Here is a 26,901-nt window from a genome sequence, read left to right as displayed (position 1 = left end):
TATGTGATGGCAAAGCTGAATTTTCAGCATCATTACTCTAGTCTTTAGTGTCACATGATCCTTCAGAAATCATTCTAATATGCTGATTTACTGCTTAAGAAACATTTATTGTTATCAAAGTTGAAAAAAGGTGTGTTTAATATTTATGCGTGGAACTGTGACACATTATTTCAGGATTCTTTGATGAACAGAACCCGTTACAATGATTCTTATTATTATAATGGATTTGCACTGTAAGCATCATAAAGTTACGATAAAGAGTAGCCTACCTATCAAAACATGGTAGATGAATGTTAATACAGGTTACAAAGGTCTGATTTGTAGAAAACAATTCGAATTACCACAAAAACTCAATAGTCATCATTCTTCAGGTTTTGCAGTATCTATAAAACAAGCATGAGGAATCCCTGACCAGGTTAGTAATGAGATGATAAAATGACTGGCCAACATAAGTCTGGCCTGCACCAGATCTTCTCATTGATCTCCTCAGAAACACTTGACATGGAGCGCCTGGGAGGAGGAGCGAGGTTAGGAGTGTCATGGGCCTGAGGGAGACTCGTCATCAAGCAAGGTCGGTAACACACTGTCTGTGTGCCATCAATCACACGCCTCTGCCCTTCCCCCCTTCCTGCCTGCCTCTCACGCAGCCTTCCACCCATTTCAGCCAAGCTCACTCTGTTAAAACAATCTCAGCACCTTTATTGGGCTGCCTCATTTACTGCCTGCATGCAATTACAGGCTGAGGGTGGCCATCTTGTTTGCAGTGCATGGCTACGACTCCCTTCCTTGCAGGGCAAACTGGTTCTATTATACTTCTATTATACGGATGCTATTATACATGCACAATCAAAGTGACAGTACATTAATAATTTGTTTTCTAACACTTTCTAACAAATGTGAGGTCCAAAAAAGGGGGAAAACAGTATGGTACAATAGAAATAGATGGAAATGTGATATGTGAGATATTAACAAACTAAAATACATTTACAAAAACACAAAACAGCGCACAAGCCAGTATGAAGTGATCATATTCCCCAGGTGGTTTAAAAGGCTTTCAAAATTTTTTTTTTTAAATCAATCAATCATTTGTTTATAATAAATTGTATTGTCTTCTCTCTATATGTATAATGTTCACCAGCTCACTTAACCGCACATCAAATGTTAAAATCACGTCCAGTTTCCACCTCTGAAGAAACAATCTCTTTGCAAGAATTATAAATAAGGAGATAAACTGGCGTTCATACAAGGAGGGTTCTGAAATAACCCCCAAAATGCAATCGTGTCTGGAACCATCTCCTTTTTCAGTCAAAATGATCAGTCCAGTACCTGTGAAGTTTACAGCATGTCCATTCAAGACAATGTTTTATCAGTGGTTAAATCATTTGATAATTTTGAAGCTGATTTAGAGGACTCCAAAATGTCATGCAGTGCAATGGACAGTGTAAATATATTAAAATAGTGAAATATTCACTTAAGCCCTAAATCCTTAACATCAAAGGCATGTGAGTCAGCACTTCATTTAGGATGTATCACTTTGACTTGTGACCTCCTAATATCACCATGAGACCAGCTCATCTATGTGCTGTATGTGCCAAATTCCTCGAGAAACTTCTTCAGCAATAGGCTATATAATTATTCATGCATTTAATAATGCCTCGAATATGAAAGATAGCATGCCTGGCCAAGCTATTACTCAGGCTATATAGAAAAATAAAGTGAGTTTTACATGTGTATAAGTGTCTTTACAATTTACATCTGAAATATAGTGACGTTACAAAAATCTATTTGAAAATAAATGTATGGGCACACTTTATAGTGTCAATAAAGAAATGTATTTTAAAAAAAGGTTTCTGTGATTAAACCTAGCTGTACTATCATTCAATTAAAATAATAATAATAATAATAATAATAATAATAATAATAATATGTTTATAAATAGTAATATTTTTAAAGAAAAATCTTAGAGGACAATGCACAGCTACACCGCAGCTCTTTCCTGTTTCCTAAAAGTACACTGCCATCTTGTGTTCACAACGAGAACATCAGACAACTAATGTTTTGGAAAAGAGGTGTCTCCTCGGTTCTTTAAAATGCTAAACATCTAACTCCATTAACTATTGATTAAATATAGCCTATAATACATTTATTTCACCTCTTTATTACACAAACTGAGCTACAAGTTAGCCTTAATGTCAGAGACAAATTATTGTAAGAATCATTGAAAAATGATAGGCATTTAGCATCTGCTTTTCAGCTTCATGGCCAAGCATTCTAGTTTCAAGTTTCTGTGAGTCAGCAAATGAAGAGTGCTGTTTACTCCAGCAGAATGTGTGTCAGCCTACTGAGACAGCAGAAATCAAAGTAGAATAACCCTGAAAAGCCATTGCAGGCATCAAACAAGCATGTGAGTGATATATGTCCCACGCAAGTGCTTTATATTATGTATGCGAATATTATGATATTATATAACATGTCTCTTGGAAACCAGACACAGTCGAATCGCTCTTCTGAACCGGATCTTTTTACTGAATAGTTTGAACTGGTTACAACAGACCGACCGAACGAACGATTTGTTCGAAACGAACCGAATCAGGTCGAGTGATTCTGGAGTCAACCGACTCACTGAACCAAGAGCTGTCTCTTTCTGACATGTCAATTTTGCAGCAAGCCAAGAACCGAGCTGACAGTGTGAGCATTTTAAGTTTACCAAAGATTTGACTGATGGGGCGATATATTATTACTAGAGTAGCCTATTTGCAAAATTATTACAAATAGAACATATAAGTTGACTTGACTGTATGACACTTTTATTAACACAAATACATGACAGAGTTTATTTCAAAGAATATCACTTTTTAGTTATCGATGTTTCGAACTGTTCGAAAGAGCCTATTCGCGGAAATGAGTCAGACTAGTTCATTTCGCAATCGTGTTGCTTTTCACCATGCGTGTTTAACGAACACGTATCGCATTGGCCAAGAGTTGATTGACATACACATTTAACCAATAGAAACTAAGACGATGAATCCGATGAGAAACGTGAACCAATCAGAGCTTCAATCGCTGTACCGTTACCATGACGTTTGACTTCTCACATCGACCTTCAAAGCATTCTCGTTACAGATGGGGATTTTAGTTTTTTTGAGTGTCTGAGACATGATTCAGAATCAGTGATAGAACTTCATTTCCCACAATGCAGCGTGCCTCTCCAAAGCACCCATGCTTCTGTTTTTGTTATTGTTGTGAGATGTTCGTGGCACAGCTCATCTCGGCGAACGTGTCGGTGTAAATTACACTTGTCATCAGTCTCATAGATGTTTTCTCCTATATGACCGAACATCGTTTTCAAGAGGACATTGTTCTGGTTATCTAATCTAAATTGGGTGAGTTTTGTTATACGACGTTTGCGGTTTTTCCACAAAGAAAAAAAGAAAAGAAAAAAAACTGCAGTATGTTCAGTAGCACGCAGCTAAAGACAAAGCATGCCATGTTTATAACATCCAATCCCATTAGAGGCAGTCCCATGGAATGTGTATTGACGATAACAATGTTATAAGGCTGTGATGTTTTTCTTTTTTAACTGCTGTAACAAAGTGTCAGATCTGCTTATGCATTGTTTTTCTTCTTGTTGTCACGCTGTACCGAGTAACTTGAGATAGTTTCTAACTTTGGGCCTCGCTTGCAATAGCCATCCACGATTGTTTGCAATGCAAAGAAAGATTTTATTTTCGTAAGTCAGCAATTATTGTGCCACAACAATCTGGTGTCACGTGTCAAGTAATATTAAAAGTACATTAAAATAAATTTTGTGTTTTCTAGTGTTTAAAAAAAAAACTACTTTCACCATCTATTTTATTTTAAACGACTCATATGATGAGGAATCAAATGATCCTTGGTATTTCTTTTGAAGATAAAGCTTGATACTGAGCACTGGAGTTAAGCTGCAAGTTTCTGACATCATACAGATGACGTCAGAAATCGTCCTTGGTCTGTTCATGGAGAGTCTAAATATGGAGTTTGTAGTTTATTATAAGGTGTTGCTAACGATGGGCCCACCTGTCATTACTTGTAATCTATACAGTTCACACAGTCAGTCACAGCATTTGTGGCACCTGACAGCCTGTGTCACAAATGCTCTCTAAGAGCTGATGTGTGTCCGGGGTGAGAGAGTCTGCACTCCTCCTCAGTCATCCGCAGGAAGGAACTCGTTATATAGTTTAACATAAACAGTACCTCTTCACTTGCGCAACATCCACCTCTCCCCTACTGTCCTCAGTAAGCCTCGATAATAATATCCATACAATTTTCTGGGGACTAATTAAATCCTTTTAAAGTTATGTATATTTGTGAATTTGGATAGAGACAGTAAAGGCATACAAATAAGATTTTTTATATTTAAGACAAAATAATTACTGTATTGACTTTTACCTCAGCCACACTTCTTCAAAGCACATGTCTTTGAACTTTTTCTTAACATCAGGATTTTAGGATAAAATTCAACATATTGTATTTTCTATGTATTACGTCTTTTACTAAGGATGTATTACGTTTTTTTTTAAGCATTTTTAGTAACTTTGTTGCAGTTCATTGGCCATTTTTTTGTAATACTAATATTTCATGTAATGACGTATTGTTTGAGAATGAGAAAAATAGTTTTAGACTAAATATTTCTATTTTAATTTTTAATAACTACCTAGGTGCATCACTATTCTGTTGCCATGGAGAAGACATTGGGGGTGGAGTTTCGCAATGTCGGAAGTAGCTACTTCCCTCAGAGCAGAGTGGACTGCCACTACACCATCAACTCACAGCACACATGGGCCAGTAATGACTGGGTTGGACTATTTAAAGTAAGAGAGAACCATCTCCAGGACTTTTCAGCACTGATGTGGCTCTTTTGCTTAATTAAAGTTGATCTGTTTCTTTTACCCTCAGGTTGGCTGGTCATCAATCAAGGACTACCATACGTTTGTGTGGGCAGTAGCACCATCCAACTACAAAGAGGGGACCTCCGTGAACTGCTGCGTCAATTTCCAAGGTCTCTGAAGCATTGATTTTGGTGTTCAAGCCCTCTTGAAAGTCAGCTGATGGTCTTAATACAGTATGAATAAAGAATAGTGCGCTTTAGGGACATTTAAAGAAGCTAATTACAGTTTCTTGCATTGATTCACCCAACTGCTGGGCTCATGCATTCAGTGCATTACCAAATGTTTGTCCTCAGATGACCTGTGAAAGAGATAAAATGCCACAAAGGATTTCGCCTGTAGTTAATTATTAGTAGGGAGGGCTAGGATGCTCCCAAATTACCCTAGATTGACTTGCTTCTCTAAAAATGGTTTAAACAATAAACCTAAAATGCTTGTTTTGGCAATGCTTTAAAAAGAATGAATTTAGAGATGCCATTTATTTTTAAAAGGTTTTACTGTGCTGTGCTGTAGCGTGCATTATCATAAGCACTGTAAAACCCTGTGACAGCCCTTTAAATTGTTGTGTATCGTGTGTGAACGCCCCCTAAGAAGCATGTCTGATCAGTGTCTAGTGGGCCCTATTTATTCAGGGCTTCCTTCTAACCAAGTGGTTAACTAATCTTTGAGACAACCTAATGACTAGCTTATTTCTGAAAAGCACATCAATAGTAATTAAACTGCAGGGTGTAGGCGCGCTATATATTGCTCTTTTAAAGTAACATGCACTACCATTCAGAAGTTTGAGGTCGATTCAAATGTTTCTTTTTAAAGTATTTCATGCTAACAAAGGCTGCATTATTGTATTCATTATTGCTGAATAAAAGTATTAATTTCTTTCACAAAAAAAAACTTTGACCCCAAAACTGTGAACAGTTAGACCGAGTTTTGCAAGCGCATGTGAAAGTATCATCTGGGCTGAGATTTGCACAGTGCAGAATGGCAGCATTGTATTTTGTGGTGAATATTGGTGATGGAGACAGAGTGCGTTTAGGAGAAGCCAGATGAGGTCATCACCAGTGGCCCTGGCTTCATGTGATTGTGTAGGAAATCTCCAAACTTCTCTCACTATGAATAACCAGACAGGAAATATTCAAATACAATTTGCCTATATTAAAAATCTGAGACCACACGACAATTGTTTTGTTTATAGTTTTTTTTTGGCCTGTGTTTGGCCTTTCACAGCACTCTTTTTCTCTCCCCTCTTCAGCTTCCTACCTACCAGGGCCTAGTGCTCAACAGTACCAGTTTGTGTATGTGGATGGAAGGGGAGAGGCTTGTTCTCGCAGCACTGCCTTTACCTTCTCAGCCCCAAAGCCCATGGAGGAGCTGATGACTCTGGAGGAGGAGGGCCAAGGAGAGGAAGTGGGCGAAGACATGTTGCTGGTCATCCCCAGAGCCCAGCTACTGCAGGTCAGATGAACTCAAAGAATGTGAAGACTAATTCAGTCCATCATTACACAAATTATAAGTTTCACAATAAGACAATGGCAGTTGCCTAGGGCTGTAGCATTCTCTCCGTATGCATGATATATGTAAGAGATAACCCGTGGCTAGCTGTGCTAGCGATTATAATGCATGATGTTGAGGCAAAGAAACACACAACACATACATTTAGCAGAGTGCATTCCAATTGTTTAATGCACAGCTAGCCGTGGATTCTCCTGCATTTGGCCATTTGCCAACATTAACAAGTTATTGATGTTTGCAGCACAATATTTGATCAGAAAGTTAAAAATAATGATTCATTTGGTCAGTTGCAGCTCATTAGATCTTTAAATCAGACACAGAGATAAAGCAGTGCGGTAAGATTACATTTATGAATGAATGAATTATAGCATGTATTTGAATTAATTATCAAGACAGAGAGAGATGCGTGTGTGAATTTCCTGTGTCTGTGCAGCATCCTTCTACTAATAATGAAGCTGTGCATTTGGTGTTACTCCCTTATTGCGGAGAAATGATTCAGCGGCGAGGCTATTTTATCAATAAAAGTCACAGGGCAGCATTGATAAGTTTCTGTGCTCCTGAATGTTTTTATGTGTGTGTGTGTGTGCGTGCACTTAAATGAAAGCAATGCATTAATATAGAATGGTGATAAAACTGACTGGAACTACCTGTGCATTAAACGATTTGAATGCATACCTTCCAGCCAATCATATATACATATACATATTTATATATATATATTTATATATATAGTTATAGTTAAATTAAACAGTATATATTATCATATATTATAAATAAATATGTAAAACAAACAATATTGGTAATCTGGTACAAGGGTGTGATTGTTAGCATAAAGCCTAAATGGTAATGGTCTCAAGTTTTAATCACAGTGAAAAAAAGGCTTTTTAAAATTAATGCACCATTTCGCTGTATTTTTGATTAACTTCCAGGTTATAATATATTTCATTATTTTTTTAAGCAAGTCAGAAAGGTATGCAGCAATACTAAACTACAGTATGTATACAGTACTACAATAAAAGGGATTTCTCATTCTTTTGGACAGCTCTGAGAGGCACTGTTGTTTGTCCAAGAAAGGGTAAAAATAGAATAGATGTCCCAGTGTATTGATACTTTAATCCATAGAAGACTGCAGACCTCAGACAGAGAGTCTCCTTTTAACATTTCCACAATGTGCAGTTTTTTTGTGTGGTTTGAGAATCACATGAACAGCTTAGAGCTTTCCAACCAAGTCAGTAATGCTGTTTTGTTACTGATATAGCATACGTAAAGAAGACATTTAAGACAATTATTTAAATTACATAAACTTAACAATAAACTTAATAATTACTAGGGCAGTTCAAAAATATCGATACAGCTAACTATCGTGATCATTTATTTCACTGGTGGCTGGTGAAGTGTGAGAAGAACAGAGTAAATTTTATAGTTACCTACATAATGTGTATCTAAACACGTCATCAATTTATAATTGAAAGGATTGTTATTGCCGCTTCCATAGACATCAGTGTGTATTTTACAAACTATAAATGTTGTTGTGCTAGTACTTATGTGTATTTAAATGTCTGAAACCTAAAATAAACCTTATGTGGTTGAAAACACTGAATAGTTGTGATATAATATGACAGTGCTGAGAGCGTCTGTCTCTAGCTCAGTGCTAGCCAACGCGCAAATGCAAATTTGAATTTAGAAGTTGATGATCACATGATCTGAACGTTCTAATAACACCGGTGTGAATGATCGTACGCATCAAAAAGTTAACTAGCGATCACATGCGGTGATGATGCTTTCTTACATCCGTTTCGGAGAACCAGAGGGCAAATATTTCAACAGACAGCTGAGGCATTTAAGTGGCACCGAAATCTGCGTTTTGATTCTGTCCGGTTACATACCGGTTAGCCTACTTAGGTACTGGTTCTATATTGGTGCCTGGTTTCGTTTTTTTATTTTCACACATGTATCACGATATGTATCGAATCGTGAGGCCCTTGCCGATACCCAGCCCAAATAATTACATTAAATGATTTATTATATCATTTATTTGATTTACTTGGTCTGCTACAGTAATGCCATGTCTTCAAAGCTAATATTGATATATATAATTAATTTGTTTTATATTTTATTTACCATATAAGGTAAATAATTAAACATTTGAATCGATAGGCAGACCTCATTTAAAAATAGGTTTTCTTTATTTGTATTTTTTACTAATATCTTTCTCTGTCATTCTTCCAAACAGAGACGTCTGCAGGAGTGTTTGAAGGAGCGTGCTGAGCTGCTCCAGGCTCTTGAAGCAGCAGACCAGAACGTGGAGCGGGAGAAAGGCAGGAGAGAGAGAGACAGAAGCTCCTGGGAGCAGAGCCGCAAGGAGCTGGAAAGGAAGATCGGCGTGCTGAAGGAGGAAGTGAGGGAATATATAGAGAAAGTAGAGGAGATGAAGAAGAAGCAGAAGGTAGTGTAAACACTCATTCCATCAGCCTGTGTGGTCAGCCCTGGGTCAGGGTTTTGTGTATATTTTGTCTTTACTGTCTTTACTGTGTTTACTGTGGTGTATATGTTCACACACACTGGCGGAAAGCTAACTGTTAAACGATTTTTAGTGTTACAGTTTAGTTTAAATATCTCACTACCATCACACCTCTCTCTTTTAGGAAGTTGAGGATTTCGGTGAGGCCCTGACAGAGGAGAAGAGAGCTCTGCTAACTCAAAAAGAAGCTAATGAGCAGCGAATCAGAGAGCTAGAAGAGGACATTAAAGTACTGACCCAGAGAGGACTGGAGAGAGAGACTGACCTAGAAAGGTGAGAGGCTTCGTGTTTTCTACTCTGAATTATCTTTGAATCATTACCCAGCCCTACACATTTGTAACAGATTCGATTCCAATTAATTTGGGTGCATTTCAGTCATAATGAACATTTTGCTTTACATACGACAGAAATGTATTCTCTGTTGATGCTGTAAATTATGCAGGGCAGCGGTTGAGACTAATTCAAATTGTTAACCTGTTTTTTTGAGGAGGTATTCATTGAAAGAATCAGCTCATAAGAGACACTAATTTCAGAAATCAAGCTACACTGGTCACAGTCATGATGTATGTGTTTTTGATTAGCGATGCACTGAAAAGTGAAAAACAAACAAAACAAAAAAACAGTTTCGGGCAGTATAGTTTTGGATGGCCAAAATCATTGGTACAGTTTGCGCTTCTCTGATGACGCGTTTTGACTGTATCAGTGTCTTTTTCATGCAGAAAATATAAGCTACAATAGCGTGGATAAACTACAATATGTCAACAGTGTAGTCGAACTTCAATGTGACCAAATATGATGCTACAGTAGCAATATGTTAAAAAAATAATTAAAAAAATCAAGAAGCATCTATTTGCCAAAGAACTTTATGACGACACCCTGAATAGCATATCGAGTTCAATGACCCAGTTACCTAAATTTAATTACCAAAACTTCATTTTCGTTTTATCGAAACCAAAAAAAAAAATATTTTCAGTGCATCACTATTTATGATTTACTAAAAATAACACATAAGAGCTAATAAGAATTATTTGTTTGTGATTCAGACTACATTGATTGTGTTGTATGTTTGTTTACAACTAATGTGCTAACCTCTACTAATCTCTATTTGACTAATCTCCAATACAACTAGGCTAATGTGCTAATCTCTACTTGACTAATCTCCAATGACCACTTCTGATCTGATTTCCTAAAGCTTTTCTTCGATTTCATGAATACACACTGAACATAATTTCAAATGACTAAAGGCTGCACATATTCTATACAATTGTCACTGCACGTTGATGACTTGAGTATTGAATTGTGTTGTTGTTTTAAGATGTACTTCTGAAAAGTAAAATCATTGTTTAATTTGTACATGTTATATAAGCAAGTAGTTTTCCTGTGTTCTCTGGGACACATCAGGACATAATTGTTTCATATATTGTGGCCATATGCATCTTTGACTTCCTCCAAATGTCATTGATGTGATTGGATTATATACAAGACACATTGGACCCCTTCTAGAGGTCGGTTTAGTGCTGTAAACAGGGTCTTATTGTCTCTTTGAGTCACGTGGTTACATTGGTTCTCCTGTGTGCTGTTTCTGCATAGGATGAGGGAACGGGCCAAGAAGGCATCAGCTCAGAAGAAGGAAGATGAGGATGAACACGAGAACCTGAAGGTTTCTCAGCTAAAACTTGTACACGCTTGTACACAAATAAGCATAAACACAACTACATGGTCATTATTGTGCCATTGTTTTGTGTATTATACTAGTTAAAGATGGAACAGACAGAGAAAGAGCTGCACAGTCTTTCATCAGAGTTTCAGAGTCTGAGAAGTTCACTGGCCCAGAGAGATACACATGCTCTACAGCTCCGTGACACCATCACCACCCTCACACACAAACTCAACAGCGCTCACAGGAAGGAGGTAACACTCCAGCAGTTTTCACATCCCAGCTTTCACATTGGATATTCGTACACAGGGTGTATTGTCTCAGAACAGATACTTGATGCCATTTATCCATGAAGTTCATGTTATTAATAAGGGGTTTGGCTGGTTAGCATATTGGTCGATGTTGTAAATACACCATATGGGAGCAGAAAGCAGCAGTAGTCTTTCTACTTTGATGGCCATTCTGACAAAATATCAACATATATTGATAATTTTTCTCAACATATAAATATATTATTTTATAGTGTACACTACTTTTCAAAGGTTTTGGCACGGTAAGATTTGTATTTTTATTAAAAGAAATTTAGCATGATCCATCAGAAATCATTCAAATATGCTGAATTGGTGCTCAAGAAACATTTCTTATCATCAATCTTGAATATGCTTAATATTTTTGTGGAAATCATTATACAGTTTTTGATTAATGTACTGTTCAAAAGAAAGGCATTTATTTGAAATTGAAGTTTTTGTAACAAATTAGTCTTTACAGTCACTTTGAATTTAAAGCATTCTTGCTGAATAAAACTATTAATGTCTTTAGAAAAAAAATCTTACTGGCCCCAAACTTTTGAATGGTAGTGTATTTTTTGCAAGTGATTTGATTTGTATTTATTTTTATTAAATATCAACTGTATACAACTTCCCATCTTCTTCTAATTGGTCACATGTTTTAGTCAGCATGAAATGCTGAGAAAACTGTTAGATGTGAAGCATTTGAACCATGTCTGTATAGTCCAGCAATTAAAAAAAAAAATAGAACAGATGGATGCTAGAAGACATGCAAGCCCCCTAACTGCCTCTAGACTGAATACATTTTTTTAGCATGACACGATTGTATCTGTGTCATTGTTGATCAGGCAGCCAATGAAGTGGCATTGAGTGAACTCCGGAGTGTTCAAGAGCGCCTGAACGTGAGTGAACGCTGTGTGGAGACTCTGAGGGGGGAGCTGAGAGACATGGTCGCTCAGAGGGACACCACACACGCCGAGCTCCATCAGGCCCGTCTGCAGGCCGCGCAGCTCACACTTCAGCTGGCAGATGCAAGCCTGTCTCTGAGAGAGGGCAGAGCCAACTGGGCACAGGAGAGAGAGACCCTGCAGCAGAACACTGAGGTACGTGTAGCAAAAAAATATTTAAAAAAACACAAAGGCAACTTTAAAACTGTCGTTAATTGAAGTGACTGCATAAACTGTCAGATGGACAAAGTCCGCCTGGAACGCCTTAATGACGAGATCCAGCAAAAGGAGGAGATGTTGCAAGAGGCGAGGATGGAGAGAGAAAAAGCAGTAGTGGAGTTGGGACGAGAGAAAGACTGCAATCGGGTATAACATTTATTTAACACATTTCTTTGAAACAACGACATAAAGCCTTATCTCAACTGTAAAAAGTTTCAAGCACATTTGCTTACATTTGATTAGTGACCTAGAATGACCAAAGTCATTTACAGATTTATATAATGTAAATTAAGGTATGAATTACATTTGCTATTCAATGTGAAGCTAAACATTTAAAGACATGTACTTTATAATACTCCTGTGAAATTTGTGTGTGTGTTTTCAGGTTCAGTTAAGCGAGACTCGTCGTGAGCTGCAGGAGCTGAAGGCCAGTCTTAGAGTGGCTCAGAAAGAGAAGGAGCAGCTGCAGACAGAAATACAGGCAAGATCTCTGCTGTTCTCACAAAACTCACCGTGCTATCATATTCTCATCAAAGCCATCTTTAAAGTCTGATTGTCACAGGTCAACCAAAAATATTCTCATCAAAGCCATCTTTAAAGACTGGTTCTCACAGGTCAACCAAAAAGTTGAAAAAGTTTGCTCAGTCTCAGCGAAGTTGTCTTCAATTTATCAGTAAACAACCCTCTCATTCACATGAGCCTGAAGGCATAACAGAAACATGCTGTTGTACTAGTCCTAATCACCAGATACAACCTGTCTCTCAAGAGAATGTTTTGCTGTCTGTGTGTCTGACAGCGTTTGGCTCCTGGTTTAAAGCAATATTCCACATTGTAAATAGATTGGAAACAGAGCAGGGGAGTGGGCAGATGGATTTAAACACAGAAATCTGAAGCTTGTATTTTTGGTAGCCATTGCATAAATTCTTAAGTAAATAAATCTTATGTGAGCTATAAACTTTAAATGATCCTTTCTAGGTTGAGGAACATCTGGTTAGTATGTTACATATGTAATAGCCATGAATGGAGTTTGCAGAACATCAACATAGGCGTGTGGTCATGCATATGCAGTTATGTGGCATTCCTTTATGGTATCCCTGTGGGGGTACCAAGTTAAAGGAGAACTTGGTAACTTTTTTAACTTAATAAAACTGTCTAGAAATCATTTGGATGGTTAAACAACCTGTTCTGGTGATATTGGTGACTTTCCCCACTCCCCCCAGCGTTCCCAGGCGGAAAACCAACCTTGCAACTTGGGGACTACCGTCCCGGCAAAATAGAAATTGGAAGTCTCGTGAGAAGCGAGAACGAGCACGAAACATGAATCGCTTTACGGCAATTCAACATAAACACACGCATGTATGATGTATTACCAGATTACCCACCTCGGTAGACATAGCTCCACACGATACAGTTGGCTTGCTCCGATCAAAACAAACGCACATGAGCAGCGGTAGAGAGGGGGAGGAGGCCGCCGCAAGTGAGTTTTTTACGACCGTGTTGTGAAATATACGCCCCCCCCACAGCTGTAGGGGGAGCTCGTGGGGAAAACATGCGACAACAAAAGGGAAAATCAGCGAAGAAGTGACTAGAGTTCGCTAGAGTTGCCGAGTTCTCCTTTAAGTAACTTTACATTTTTTGCTAGTCACGATGTACGGTTCAAATCTGAATAAAACTTTATAACTCAGAAGAGTTGTATATGTAGGCTAATGTTGTAATGTTTATTCTTCAACATAAATTTGTATATCTTGAATGTTTATTTGCTTTGCTCTATTCCTCCATGCTCTATGTTTTCCAACTGGCCGTTCACTGTAAATGCATTCCTGAAAATGCATTTTCCGTTCTGTTAAGGCCGTGACACACCAGGGCGACATCAAATAACTAGCAGCAATGAAAGTCAACTGTGTTGTCGCCAACGTGTAAAAACACACGGCAAAAACTAGCCTGACAGATGCTCACTGACGGCTGACTGCTGGCTTGGTGTGTCACAGACCTTATTAGACTGAAAATTACCCCGAATATTTAAAATATATTAAGCTACGTTTTTAAACATACAGCAGTTTTACAAAGATTTTAGGTAGGGGTTTCTAAAATAAGAAAAAAGGAAACTGCAAATGGATATAACAATGAATCTACGTATACTTAAGATGAGTGCGCTCTTGATTTAGGGACAGGATGACGGACAGTATGGTATTTTAAACATAACAGTGTGACATTATTTCATTCTATACAATGTAAGGTTTGTTAACTGTGTGCGTGCAGGAAGTGATAGAGTACAGCCGTCAGCTGGAGAGAAGGCTGGAGGTGCTGAGCGATTCTAAATGGAGTGAGACGGCCCTGCTGCAGAGCAGTGAGTCACTGTGCTTTCTTTAATTCTGTACAAACATCACTACACACAACGACACTATTGTGAGTCTGTCTCCTTTCTTTATTGCCCTCTCACAACAATACCACAGAACTCCAGGCGGCAGACAGCCACATCATAAAATGCCACACACCACTGCACAACACTGCGTTATACGGCCCTGCACAATGACAAGACTTCACCACCGTACAACACAGCACACCAACCCCACCTCCCGGAAGCACACAACTCTGCCATATTACAAAACAACATAATATAACACTGCTTTATTTTAGACTCATTAACTTTTACCTCAGACCGCTCACACATGACATATTCTGCACAAAAATTGTACATTTTCCCACAATGGCAAATGGCAATCTACAATCTAATTGGTTTGCATTACACAACTTCTAGTAGTAAAGTCGAACAGGTTTTTGGCCAGTGCAACCTTCAAAGTTGTTCAGACTTTATGCCCATAATCAAAAGTCACAACAGCAAGCATTATACAACAGTTTTAGTTGTGCAAATCAGGAAAATCGTACATAGAAGTAGTGCTACACAATAAAAAAATAAAATAAAAAAAGATTTGTTTATAGTGTCAAAAATGTTATATTTACATTTGCAACAGTTAAGCTCTATAACTAATTACAGACGTCTGTTGCATGAATGCAATGTCGACTTAAGCGTGTTTACATATTTACATATAAAGGTTTGTCATATTGTTTGCTCTCTGTTTAATTAAATCAGAATCACATTTTTAGCTTATTTTGGATGTGTAGCTGACATGAAGAATATGGTAAATTCTACAATATTTTTTTATATTTAATGTAAGTTCTATTACATTCACATATTTATGATATGATCACAATCAAAATATTTTCATTAAAAAAACACTTATTAGGACACTTGTGAAAGCTCATCTGCCGTTCCTGGTTTCAGGTCAAGCAGAAAGCCCACTGCTATCAGATTCTGAGGATGAGAACCCTGAGGCCTTGCAGGACGCACACTCTTCTGGGCCTCTGAACCACTACAGTCTGTGTGAGCAGCCCCAGGCCGACCTGCTGCTCCCAGCCACCCCGCCACCCTCTCCCAGACACCCCTCCAGCATGAACATGGTGGTCATCAGCCAACCTGCACCCCTCTCATCTCCACACCAGCCCAGTGCTCACACACACACTCACAGCTCTGAGTCGGTGAGGGTTTGTCATTAAGTAATCGCAGCATATCCAAATATGATATTTTTGTGGTTGCATAAAAAGCATTTAGGGAAGAATTGGCTCACTGTTTGTTTGTTTATCTGTATGTGACCTCACCCTCAAGGGCTCTTCACATCAATGATGTGACAAAATGACACAAAAGAACGAAGCTATAAAATATTTGCTAACAATTTGCACTAAAGCTATTCACAGATGTAAGATGCTTAAAGTTTTTGCATTACTTTACGAACAACGTTGAGTTCTGGAAAGGTGCTTAAGTATACAATTTATTGTTATTCATTTATTAATTTTTCTGACATCCAAACAATAACCAACTCTCTGGATACAGAAGTTTTCACTGAGTAAAATTAGATTTTCTGAATGCTTTAACCTTCATGTTCTGTTTGGGAAGTGTCTGCTAGGGAAGTGAAGGATTTCAACACCCTTTATAAAAAGGCATTACTTAAAAATGACTGTGCTTGGGGTCTCAAAGACCCCAGATATAAAACATGAATAATGCAATGAATTATCACAAGCTAGGATTCTCTAAATGGTGAAAAATCTATCTTGCTTTTATTTTATCTTTCTACAATGCATTTTTGCTCGAATGTTACCAAACAGCGCAATTACAAAACACTTTTAGTTTTTAGTTAATGATAGAAATTTTATGTTACAGTAGAGGGTTAAAGCTTCAATAATATCTGTATCCACCTAATTTTTAACATACGAGCAAGGCACAGCCACTGGCTTCCGGTTTCAATTTACCTGTTCAAAACAGTCTATTATGCTGCTTTATATTGGTACTTATCATATTTTAATTCATTATCATATTTTTAAACACATTGGTTTTATTAATAGTGGCAAATGAATCGAAAGTCTTGCACATTCACAGAAAATATCTTAATTCCATGTTGAAAAATAAGGTGGATGCTCAGGTTTGATTAGGAATCTGAAAGGGAAAATCATTTCGAAATGAATCATTTTTACATGCACATCAAACATAAAGGCTCAACAGAGAATGAGAATCAACCTAGGCTCAGAATAAAATAAAACCTTAGAATATTGCAGAATAATATTTCAAGCTCAATATGTTGGAGTTCATAGAGATGCCTTGAACCAGACGCCACATTTTTGTTAATCTATGAATTGTTGGCAAGATTTTTTGGCACTGACCTTCAGGTAAAAAAAACAATAATACAAAAATTACAGATGATCTCAGATTTATATTTCAAACTCAGTATGAAGTAGTTCATAGAGATACACTATGGCGTTCTAAAAATCTGGTTGTGCTTGTTCTTCAGACTTGTAGTCAATAGGGCCTTTATTCATGCAAATGTGACTGCGTGTGTTTTACAGGAGGAGGAGTATGAGGCTGCTTTGTCAGGAGGACACAGCTATGGAGAGGAGACAGCTCTTCTCCTGCCTGACAACAGAGACGCTACCCTCGGGTACAGCACGCACAAACACACATTCACTGTCTATAAACCCCATCAGTCACACTGTCGTTATCTGTGACCTGCAGACACAGGCTCAGATAGATTTTCACATATACTCTTACACAACCCACATGAGTAAATATGTCACTGTCGCAAAAAACATTCGGCCCTTCTCTCTCCCCAACGCCTCGCTTTATATCTCCCTGTCACAGTCTGTCTCTTTTTCTGTCTTTGCACACTCGCACACGCTAATGCAGGCCTTTATTTATGGTGACAGTCCGAATATGGTGAGGAGATGGAAGTTTTGAATACCACCTCATAAAATTAGTGAGGGAGAAGAGAGTGAGAGAATGGATAGCGGGAGTTCTGTGAGGGGAGGACAAGAGGACAGATAAGTTGACAGGAAGCTGTAGCAATGATTTACTGAGAGGGTAGTCAGCGCTCACCGGCCAATTTTCAGCATCATTAAAACCCTTTCTCCCTCACTTCTCTCCTTCACCCTCTTTCTTTCTCTCCCTAACTCTACACCTCCACCCCCCTCCGTCTGTTTCCCTCTCTATCCATCTCTTTCACCCTCTGCCATCTATAAATGCACCATTTCTTCCCAAACTCACGCTTGTCCTGTTGTGTTTGTTGTCATGCAGAGATCTGGCAGAGAGTCCCGAGTGGTGAGAAGCAGAACTGCAGGACCGGAGGGCCAGTGCAGCGTGGATGGCTTTGCACTAGTGCAACACGTGTTACGAGTTTTGTATTTAGAAGCATTTGCGCTTTACATTATATTGACATGAGTATTTAAATATGCAATTTGCTTTACACTTTATATGCACTTAGAATATGCATAAGCTATTAGACCTCTCTATGTCGCACGCAGTTTTACGGTAACTTGCACGGACGTGTTATTTTACACATATCAACTGACAAGCAGAAAGTGTCTGTAACGAGTAGATCAAGGGAAAGGTTGTATTTAAGGCAGAGGAAATAATGTGTGTGTTTCTGTGTGTGTTAGAGTTGTTTATTTCAGTCTTGATTTTCTTGTGTTTTATTTGAGTTCTGTCATAAGGCTTGTATGGATATAACAATTATCATTAATCTGCATCAGCAATAATGTAAAGCACAATGTCATCAAGATCTTTTCAGGTTTTAAATGTAAGATTTAGTTCGGGTGCTCTTCATTTTGTGGGTCTTGTGGTAGAAGTATTTTGAAATTTTGTTTGTTTGAAGAAAGACTGTGTGAAAGTTCACACATACAATGATTATGTGCAATGGGTTACACCAGCGACTGATCCTTCTGTTTAGATGTAAGAGTAATGAGTGGCACTTTTGATTCCTTTCAGGAAGTTTACTGTCATCCTCGTGTAAAATTCATATGCGCAAGATCTTCTTTGAGGGAAATCCACTTGAGCATGGAGACTGGGGGTATTAGGCACAGTTAGTTATTATAAATGAATTTATTACATTTAATTCCTCAAAATTTATATTTGGTGCTTCATCTTAGTTTCCTGCATTGTATTGAAACACTGTTTTACATTAAGGATGAAATTACTATTTGTATGCTAAATGTACTTAGCTTAACTACTTATTGTTCCTCTTTGGGTTGGAGATACATTAGAAACTTTTTGCAGTACTGTAAGAAGGTTTTTTTTATTTTATTTTAAGGTATGAATTGAACTGCTTTAAATTGTGCCTCACTAAATTCAAGAAATCTCATGTTTAATTCAATTGGATGTGTGATGGCTTCAGGTTGATCATGTGGAGAACGTTATTTGGCTGTATTTAAATCATGTGGAGAACGTTATTTGGCCGTCTTTAAACGTTGGTGAAGCTCATTACCTGAGGTAAAATTAAATTTTAATTACATTCACAGGGAGGAGAGTATTTTAATGCATATATTTAAAAGTGAAATAATGAAGGGGAATATTGTGAAAAGGTATCATACATTAAAATGTTTTTTTTTCTTTTTAATGTTTGAAACATTTTCCGGTTGAGCTCACTGTACTCACAGAACTTCAGTTTGGTTGATTTGTTCTTGCCGTTTACTGTAGGGTAAAGTTTAAATAGCACCTATATGTTATTTGCCTTTTATACAACATGTCATAATCTGTATTGACTTTAAAAGTGATGTTACCATTACACCTCACTGAAACACCGCTCACTTTGTATTCATCATCCTACTGTATTTGTATTGTGCATTGGTCACTGTACTCTAGAGACTCTTAGTGTATCTGAGATTGAAAACAGTTCTCATTTTCATGATACACTTCACCTGAAATGTAAACTGAAATCTTAGTTTGATCACCCAGTAGACGCAAAAACCTTTGACAGCAAAATTGTTTTATTCCTGTTAGCCACTATACTACAACCGTAAACCTGTTTATGGCAGGGAACATGTTAAGATTAGACCTAAGTAATGGTTGTCCACTTTCATGAGTTTCAGTAATGTTTAAGAGACATTGTCTTTCAGAACGCAAGTCATTTCAGGGCAATACAATCAGAGAATTTGATTTATTGTTTGCATTTTATGTAGTTATTCCTACTTTCATTTATCTAACTTGTTTTTAGGTTATGTCGTTCTGTTCAGGATGTGGGATGGGTTTCATTAAAAAAAAAAAAAAATAATGTAATGTTTGTTGTATGTCCATGTGTTAATTCGTTAAACATTATTTGCATCAGGCAACAAACTAAAAATGTTTTACAGCATTTATTACTGTAGGTTAATATTAATTTATAAATACACTATTGTTTATTGTTCATTCATGTTTGTTCACTATACATTACCTAATTTATACAACTTGTTGAAATGGTACAATGTATTGGTATATGCAGAAATTAACATTAACCTAAATCAGGGACACACAGTTTATCTGTACCATTTTGGATGATATTAGAGGGTTTTGAGTTGGATATTTACTTGTCCATGCTCATTTCCCCAATTTTTACATTTAGATACCTTTGCTGTCATCTATGCTCACGTAAAGTACATTTTTAACTATTTTAATAACACTTAAATTTTAATATCGGCCAGTTAATGGTAATCAACCATAACATGAAAATAATTATTGGCTTATTGGTAATTGGCTAGAACTGTAATATCACTGCATCCCTAACCAAGATGAATAGATGCTGTAGACGTGTTTGTCATTGTTAATTCACAATAACTAATGCATTAACTGAGGTTAATAAATTAACAAAACACTATTGTAACAATTACAGTTAAAAATTTTGTAATCAAATTTGTTTTTTTTAACTTTGTTTACAACAATAGTAAAATCCATATCACTGTTTATAAATTATTTAGGTCTATTTTCACTAGGATAATTTTAGTCACAAGAATATCATTTTACTCATACAGCACAAGGTCCTACAGGTACGTTAGATTATGGATGCACTATGCAAGCTTTTGATTTACCTGTAAAGATACTTGTGTAGAATTGGACCATTGCCCCCCTGTTATCCTCTCTTGCTTTTTAACAACTTTTTGCTGACCTTCACCCCATTTTTTCCTCTGTTGCTTTTCCTATGCCACTCCCTCTCTAGCTCTCCCATGTTTTTTCTCTTCTCCACACTCACTCCCCTAGCAGCATGACGGGAGATAATTATAAAATCAATGGAGCCGGGCTGCCTGCTTTACGGCTGCCTCTAAAACCTTAACAGGGAAATCACTGTAGGATTGATGACTCCTTCACTCTTTATCTCTTTTAATTAGAAATGTAAAAGATATGAAGAGCCTGGGGCCACAGCACTGCACCCTGGCATTACAACATACTACCTGCTCTCCTTCCTTCCTGCCTTCCTTCCCTCCTTCCTTCTCGCTCTTTCCTTTTTTTTCTGCCTTTTCATGTCTTTTAGGAAGCCACTGCCTCGGTTTCCTGTAGAGAATGTCTAACATATCTCCTTCTCCAGAACACCTCCAGCTAGAATCTTTTCTCTAACATTAGAAAGGCAAAAAATATTATGGGTCATTTTGTATTTTATTACGAGTTGATTGAGCGGCATTAAACCAGTGTAGACTATGATCTCTTGCTGGGCAAGATATTACACTCATTCTTTTCTTTTACATCTTTATATATTTTTTTGAGTTGTTTCTTTCTCTTTTTGTTTGAACGCTTTTATTCCTTACTCTCATTCTGAATTTACTTTGTGTTGCATCTTAAAGGGTTAGTTCACCCAAAAATAAAATTTCTGTCATTAATTACTCACCCTCGCGTCGTTCCAAACCAGTAAGACCTTTGTTTATCTTTGCAGCAACGTTATTACCACTTTCAAGGCCCAGAAAGGTAGTAAAGACATCGCTAAAATAGTCCATGTGACTACAGGGGTTCAACCTTAATGCTGAAGCGAAAAACAAACAAAAATAACACCTTTATTAATCTTAATATTAATAATTCTTCATATTTACCTTAATTTGTGTTCCGAAGATGAGCAAAGGTCTTATGGGTTTGGAACGACATGAGGGTGAGTAATTAATGACAGAAATGTAATTTTTGGGTGAACTAAACCTTTAATTTTTAAAGTAATGTTTGCTAAACTTTGATGCATTATTACTAATATAACTAACAATTCTGCATTTTTATGCTATGGATATGAATGATACCTCAAATCACGGGCTGCGTCTGAAACTATTCCTGCCTTCAGAGAATACATTCCAAGTAAGGTATCAAGATAGTCTGGCTATCACTAGACCAAGCTCATCTTCTAAAATTGAACATGGGTCTGGGGAGTCTGCTCTGTATTTTCTACTGCACAAGAGGCGTGATCAATGGGCATAGTTCAAATGACTCCGTACGCAATTGGATAGTCCTTCAACCAATCAGACCAACGATCCGGGTGATGTACTTTGCAGAGCAACGCGAAAACTCCAGGCAGGAAACGTGTAACCAAACGTGTTGATCAGAGATTTGCAGAAGCAGCAATGGAATCGAGCGATTTTTGCAGGTTATGCAAAAAACAAACAAAAAAAAAAACATTAAAAGTTAGTGATATTTACACCCACTCAAGCAATTTGTTTGCTAAAAAGAAGCCATTGAGCATCCTCGAGAGGTTAAAAGGAATTGGACTGAGCCGTAACGGCTCTGGAATTGGATTGGATTAAACCCGCCAATAGCGTGCCAGGTGGATAAGCCAGTTTGTGATCGGTTCCCGCAAATTTGTAAAGGAAGTAGCAGAGATAAATGTACTGGTTTCCAGCCTGAGCTGCAGGGCGAAATCAAATCACCGGCAGATCAAGGTGGGTTTACCCAGTCTAGTATCAAGACACATCCAAACTCAAAGTTAGCTTCACTTCCTGTCTCCAAAGATACATAGATGTATCCTAAGCATAGATGTATCCTTCACTGCCTTTGATATCCCACAATCCTGTGCGTACTATTCTGTGACAGTTGGGCTACAAAAATAAAGTTGGTGACTGAAAGTTGAGAAACGTTTTTCACTTCTGATGTCATTTCTAGCCAGAAATTACTATTAGGAAACAAGTAATAAAAACTCGGTGAGTGTTTTAGCGCAATTTTCTCACGTCATGGGATCACAACACTAAGAGATAGTAAATCTTTTCCTGGATTTTTTTTGTGCGTTCCCGAGATTAGACCTTCCTTAACATAATGCCGAAAACCCGAAGTCTCTAGGTGGTCTGGTTGAGGAGTAGATAGAAGTGCAAGATTGGTGCGCACAGACAGAACAGAAATCATGAGTTAACAATCGCAATTTTGTCCGGTGGAAAATTGCGCTAAAAATTCGATAAAAAGGGCTTTTCACACTGCGCTTAACCCTGGGTTATCACCTTTCTTAACCCTATTTTTAACCCCTGGTAAAGGAACGTTTCACACATGTAATTTAAAAGGACCACTTCTTTTGCGGTGTTAACTCCGCATTGCGGTGCCAAACTTATACACTGTGAAAAGATGAGGTGTTAGAATGTTACAACTAGATGCTTAGCAACCGACAACCAATCATATTCACGTGCTTTGGGCAGTCACAGAAACACTGCGCGATATAAACATATGTCGTTTCTGCATATGATAGGAAAAATGTCAAACGGTGATGGAAAACGTGACCGTTTCATTCTTACCTTTATAGTTCGAAAAGTTGATTACAGTCAGCAGCAATGTGGATTATGCGCAATATTAGAGGTCACTTGCTGCGTTTGTCCAGCCAGTGACACTGGCACCGCAAATATGGACAATAACCCATGGTTTAGGAATGTACAGTGTGAAACATCAGCTTATGAATACCCAGAATGAATTGTTAACTCCGGGTAAATTATGAGCAGTGTGAAACGTGAAGCAAGATAAAACAGGATTTCGTTTACCTGGGGTTTACAATGACCCAGGGTTAACTATTTCAAGTGTGAAAAGCCCTAAAGGAGCAGGGTATATACCTAATATAGATAGACTTAGCGGTGGATCAGTGAGCAGCCACCTAACAACTATTCTGAATACCTTAGCAATTGCATAGCAACACCCTCACAACCTCCTACTGTGACTGCCTGGATCCTCGAGCTGAGAGAAACAAATGGTAAATGGACTGCATTTATATAGCGCTTTCACAGACCTATGGCCACCAAAGCCCCATTTACATATTGCCTCACATTCACCCATTCATTCACTCATTCATACACCAACTGCGGTGTCAGCCATGCAAGGCGCCATCCAGCTCGTCGGGAGCAGCTGGGGTTAGGTGTCTTGCTCATGGACACCTCGACACTTTGTCAGGTGGAACCGGGGATTGAACCACCAACCTTTCGGTTTGTAGACAACCTACATGAACCACGGGCCACTGCCGTGGAACAACAAGAAACAACAAGATACTGCAAACATAAAACTGACATTACTCAATACATGCCATTGATTGTTTTCACAATACAAAACAAAATGTTATTTTTCCCAGACACCTTATTATAGCAGCGTTGATGATTTGATACAAGCCTGTGTTTTTGTCACTATTATAATATACTGAGAGCAATATATAAAGCACACGGTACAATTGTGTAATTGTGACTTTTTCTCAAAATGAATACTTCACTTCTTATTTTTGCAACTTTCTTTAAAAAAGTAGTTTTACATCTCACAATTACTACAGTATGATTTTGAAGACCAACATAAATTCAATTTTTATCAGCCACTAGTCACATTTGCAAAATATAAAGCTGGAATTATGAGACGGTAAAGCTGTAATTCTTTGTATTCAAGCATAAAATGTTGAGATTTAAAGTCATAAATAAGAAATAAATTCACAGATTTCAAGTTGCAGTTGACGTGAAATGTGAAAATGCAATTATTTTTAACATTAGGGTGAATTTTATTGTATAGGGGAGACGAAATGGGGCAACAATCGACCATAATTCATCCTTGCAAACTCCATGGCAGCAGGTTTTGCCAAGGCATGCACAACTCCACAAAAAAAAAAAAAAAATCAGTTCTGCTTATTTTTTTCATTGATAACCATTTAAATGGCTTTAATCAGAATGAATGGATGAATCTCTCCACATGTGCCTTCTTTGTTGTTTTTGTAATTTGAACAACTGCAGCCTAGACGTTGCTCTCTCCTTTCATTATTGCTCTTTTCTCCTTCATTTAACTCTCATTACTCTCAGCACTATGCACTGAACACCACAGGAAGCAGAGCATGTTTGCCATGGATAGAAAAACATGTCCTGTCTCTTTAAATCCATCACCTCAGCCTATCTGCCTTGTGTTCCCATGGCAACATCTCATTGGGATTGGATGTATGGGGTCCTTGTAAACCAGTGTATAATGCATGGGCCTTGTTTTTAATCTTAGCCCTAGTTTATTGATCCTTTTAATGAAACTTAATTATAGTAATCTTTTAATTAAGAGTGCCATAGCCATGTTTACTACAATACCCGTGAGCTATGAATAAATAGATTTGTATATTGTGAGCCCCTTTGTGCTCTTTACAAATAAAGTGGTCAAGTCTGAATCCCTCAAGTACTGTGTCCATGCATTAATTCAAATGCATGAATACATCCATATGGACTTGTGCTTTATGGGTTTTGAGAATATAAAAGCATGCATAAAAAGGGTGTGGTCATATATCTATGACAGGGGTGGGCAAACTACGGCCCGCGGGCCACATGCGGCCCGTTAGGCTGTTTAATCCGGCCCGCCGAGTATTTAAAAAAATTGTCTTAAGATCGCATTAATTTTGCCTTTTTTCTTGCAATACTTTGCGTTATATATATATATATTGCGTTGCATATATTTGACAATCGGAATATCAGATATTGCATGCCATAGCTAACAAATGTAAAAAAAGAAAAATGACATAAAAGCAGATCATCATTCATTCAGCGCTGTTGTGGCTGCGGTGTGTCACGTAACAAGCAATGACGCGTCACCATGGAAACCAAACAGACAGCGACTTAAGCGCATAGACTTGTTGCACGTTAATGTTTTTTCCTTTTTTGGAAACTCAATGAGAAAAAAAATGTTTGGTAACCGCTTGCACACCTTAGTTTTTCCTTTGATTTGTCTGCTATTTAGTTTCTTTGCTCCTCTGGATTTGTGGATGTATCCTGACTGATTCCGTTTACCGACCTTTATCGTCCGGCTTTTGACTACGCTCCCCTGTCTGCCATGTACAGAACCCGTTTTTTTTTTTCATTAAATGTTCTGATCTCCCTTTGCCTTTTATGTTTTATTTTATTATTCTTAAAATAAATTTGTATATTCGTTTATTTCCACAAATGTATGACTTTTGGAAGTGCAAATTGCCAGTTTTAATAAAGTTGAATTAACGTAACCTGTAATTTTTACTCTTCTAAGTGTACACTTGCAGATGTTTTGTTTCTAATTTACTGTTAGGCCATTAAATAATAATAAGGATAAACAATATTTAAACAGTATAGGCTATAATTATCTAACATCTTTAAAAATTAACATCAAAACATAACATGCTAAATAGGGGATATCTAGCATAAAAAAAATTATTGTCAGAATGTCGTCTCTCAGTTGTTGAATTTCACACAGACATTGCCACAACATTGTCTGTTTGCTCAGCCCGATCTTATGAAAGTGTGAATACCACGAATTGTATTTGTAGTGCATAATATGTTTTCGCGTGCATATGATATGCACTTTATGGCGTGTAATAGGCACGCACTCCACACCCCTAATCCTAACCAAGGGGTTTACAGTGTGTAGCATGCACGCAAAAAAAAAAAAAAAAAAAAAAAAAAAAAAAAAAAAAAAAACATTTTTGGCATATAAATGGCACGAGAAATAAAATTTGTGGTATAGATACGCACTTTCATGAGATCGTGCTTCATAATCTGCTACTGGGCCGGCCCTCTGTCAAATTTTTAAAACCCAGTGTGGCCCTTGAGCCAAAAAGTTTGCCCACCCCTGATCTATGATCTCCATCATTCAGGTAATCACTTACAGATACACCTGAATAGATTCAAATTTTGCTTGGTATTATAATATGAAACTTTTTTTATTATTGAATAAATAAAATATGCTATCCATAATCACTTATGGCTGGTAAAAAAAAAAAGACTACATTATTTCGACGTTATTTCAGGCTAATGTAACCAATTAAAAATATTTAACATGTTATATATTTCTTTTTAATTATCACATAATTATCTAAAAGATTCAATTATTTCTTCTTAATGAAACTAAATTACCACAATAACCTCTGCTCATCCTGCCTCATGTCTAAGTCTTTAATGCTCCTGTATGAGTAATGCAAGGATGTTTCTTTGTCCTCGGATAATTACTGTATGACACATGCAGACAAATGAGGGCTCACTGGCAGGATCCATTAGTTTTGGTCTCAGTAGTGTTTGTGTGTGGTTAGCGTTTGATAAATTATAGCAGTAGTTCTCTAGCCAGCAGGGTCATTAG

The 26,901-nt window shown here is 37.4% G+C and overlaps 1 protein-coding gene across 1 annotated transcript; it reads left to right on the top strand.

Moving 5' to 3' along the window:
* The first annotated feature begins 3,027 nt into the window (after positions 1–3,027).
* On the top strand, positions 3,028–19,657 carry calcoco1a (calcium binding and coiled-coil domain 1a). Its single transcript, XM_081387485.1, has 15 exons — positions 3,028–3,383; positions 4,698–4,850; positions 4,936–5,038; positions 6,175–6,377; positions 8,668–8,880; positions 9,080–9,228; positions 10,546–10,615; positions 10,711–10,866; positions 11,748–12,002; positions 12,087–12,212; positions 12,451–12,546; positions 14,325–14,412; positions 15,349–15,602; positions 16,962–17,053; positions 17,686–19,657. The coding sequence occupies exons 2-15, from the start codon at positions 4,719–4,721 to the stop codon at positions 17,711–17,713; spliced, it is 1,965 nt and encodes a 654-aa protein (XP_081243611.1). The 5' UTR covers positions 3,028–3,383; positions 4,698–4,718; the 3' UTR covers positions 17,714–19,657.
* The last annotated feature ends 7,244 nt before the right edge of the window (positions 19,658–26,901 follow it).

Source organism: Scardinius erythrophthalmus (assembly GCF_964197995.2).
Source record: "Scardinius erythrophthalmus genome assembly, chromosome: 15".
Classification (NCBI taxonomy): domain Eukaryota; kingdom Metazoa; phylum Chordata; class Actinopteri; order Cypriniformes; family Leuciscidae; genus Scardinius; species Scardinius erythrophthalmus.
This window is presented reverse-complemented; position numbering and strand designations above follow the sequence as displayed.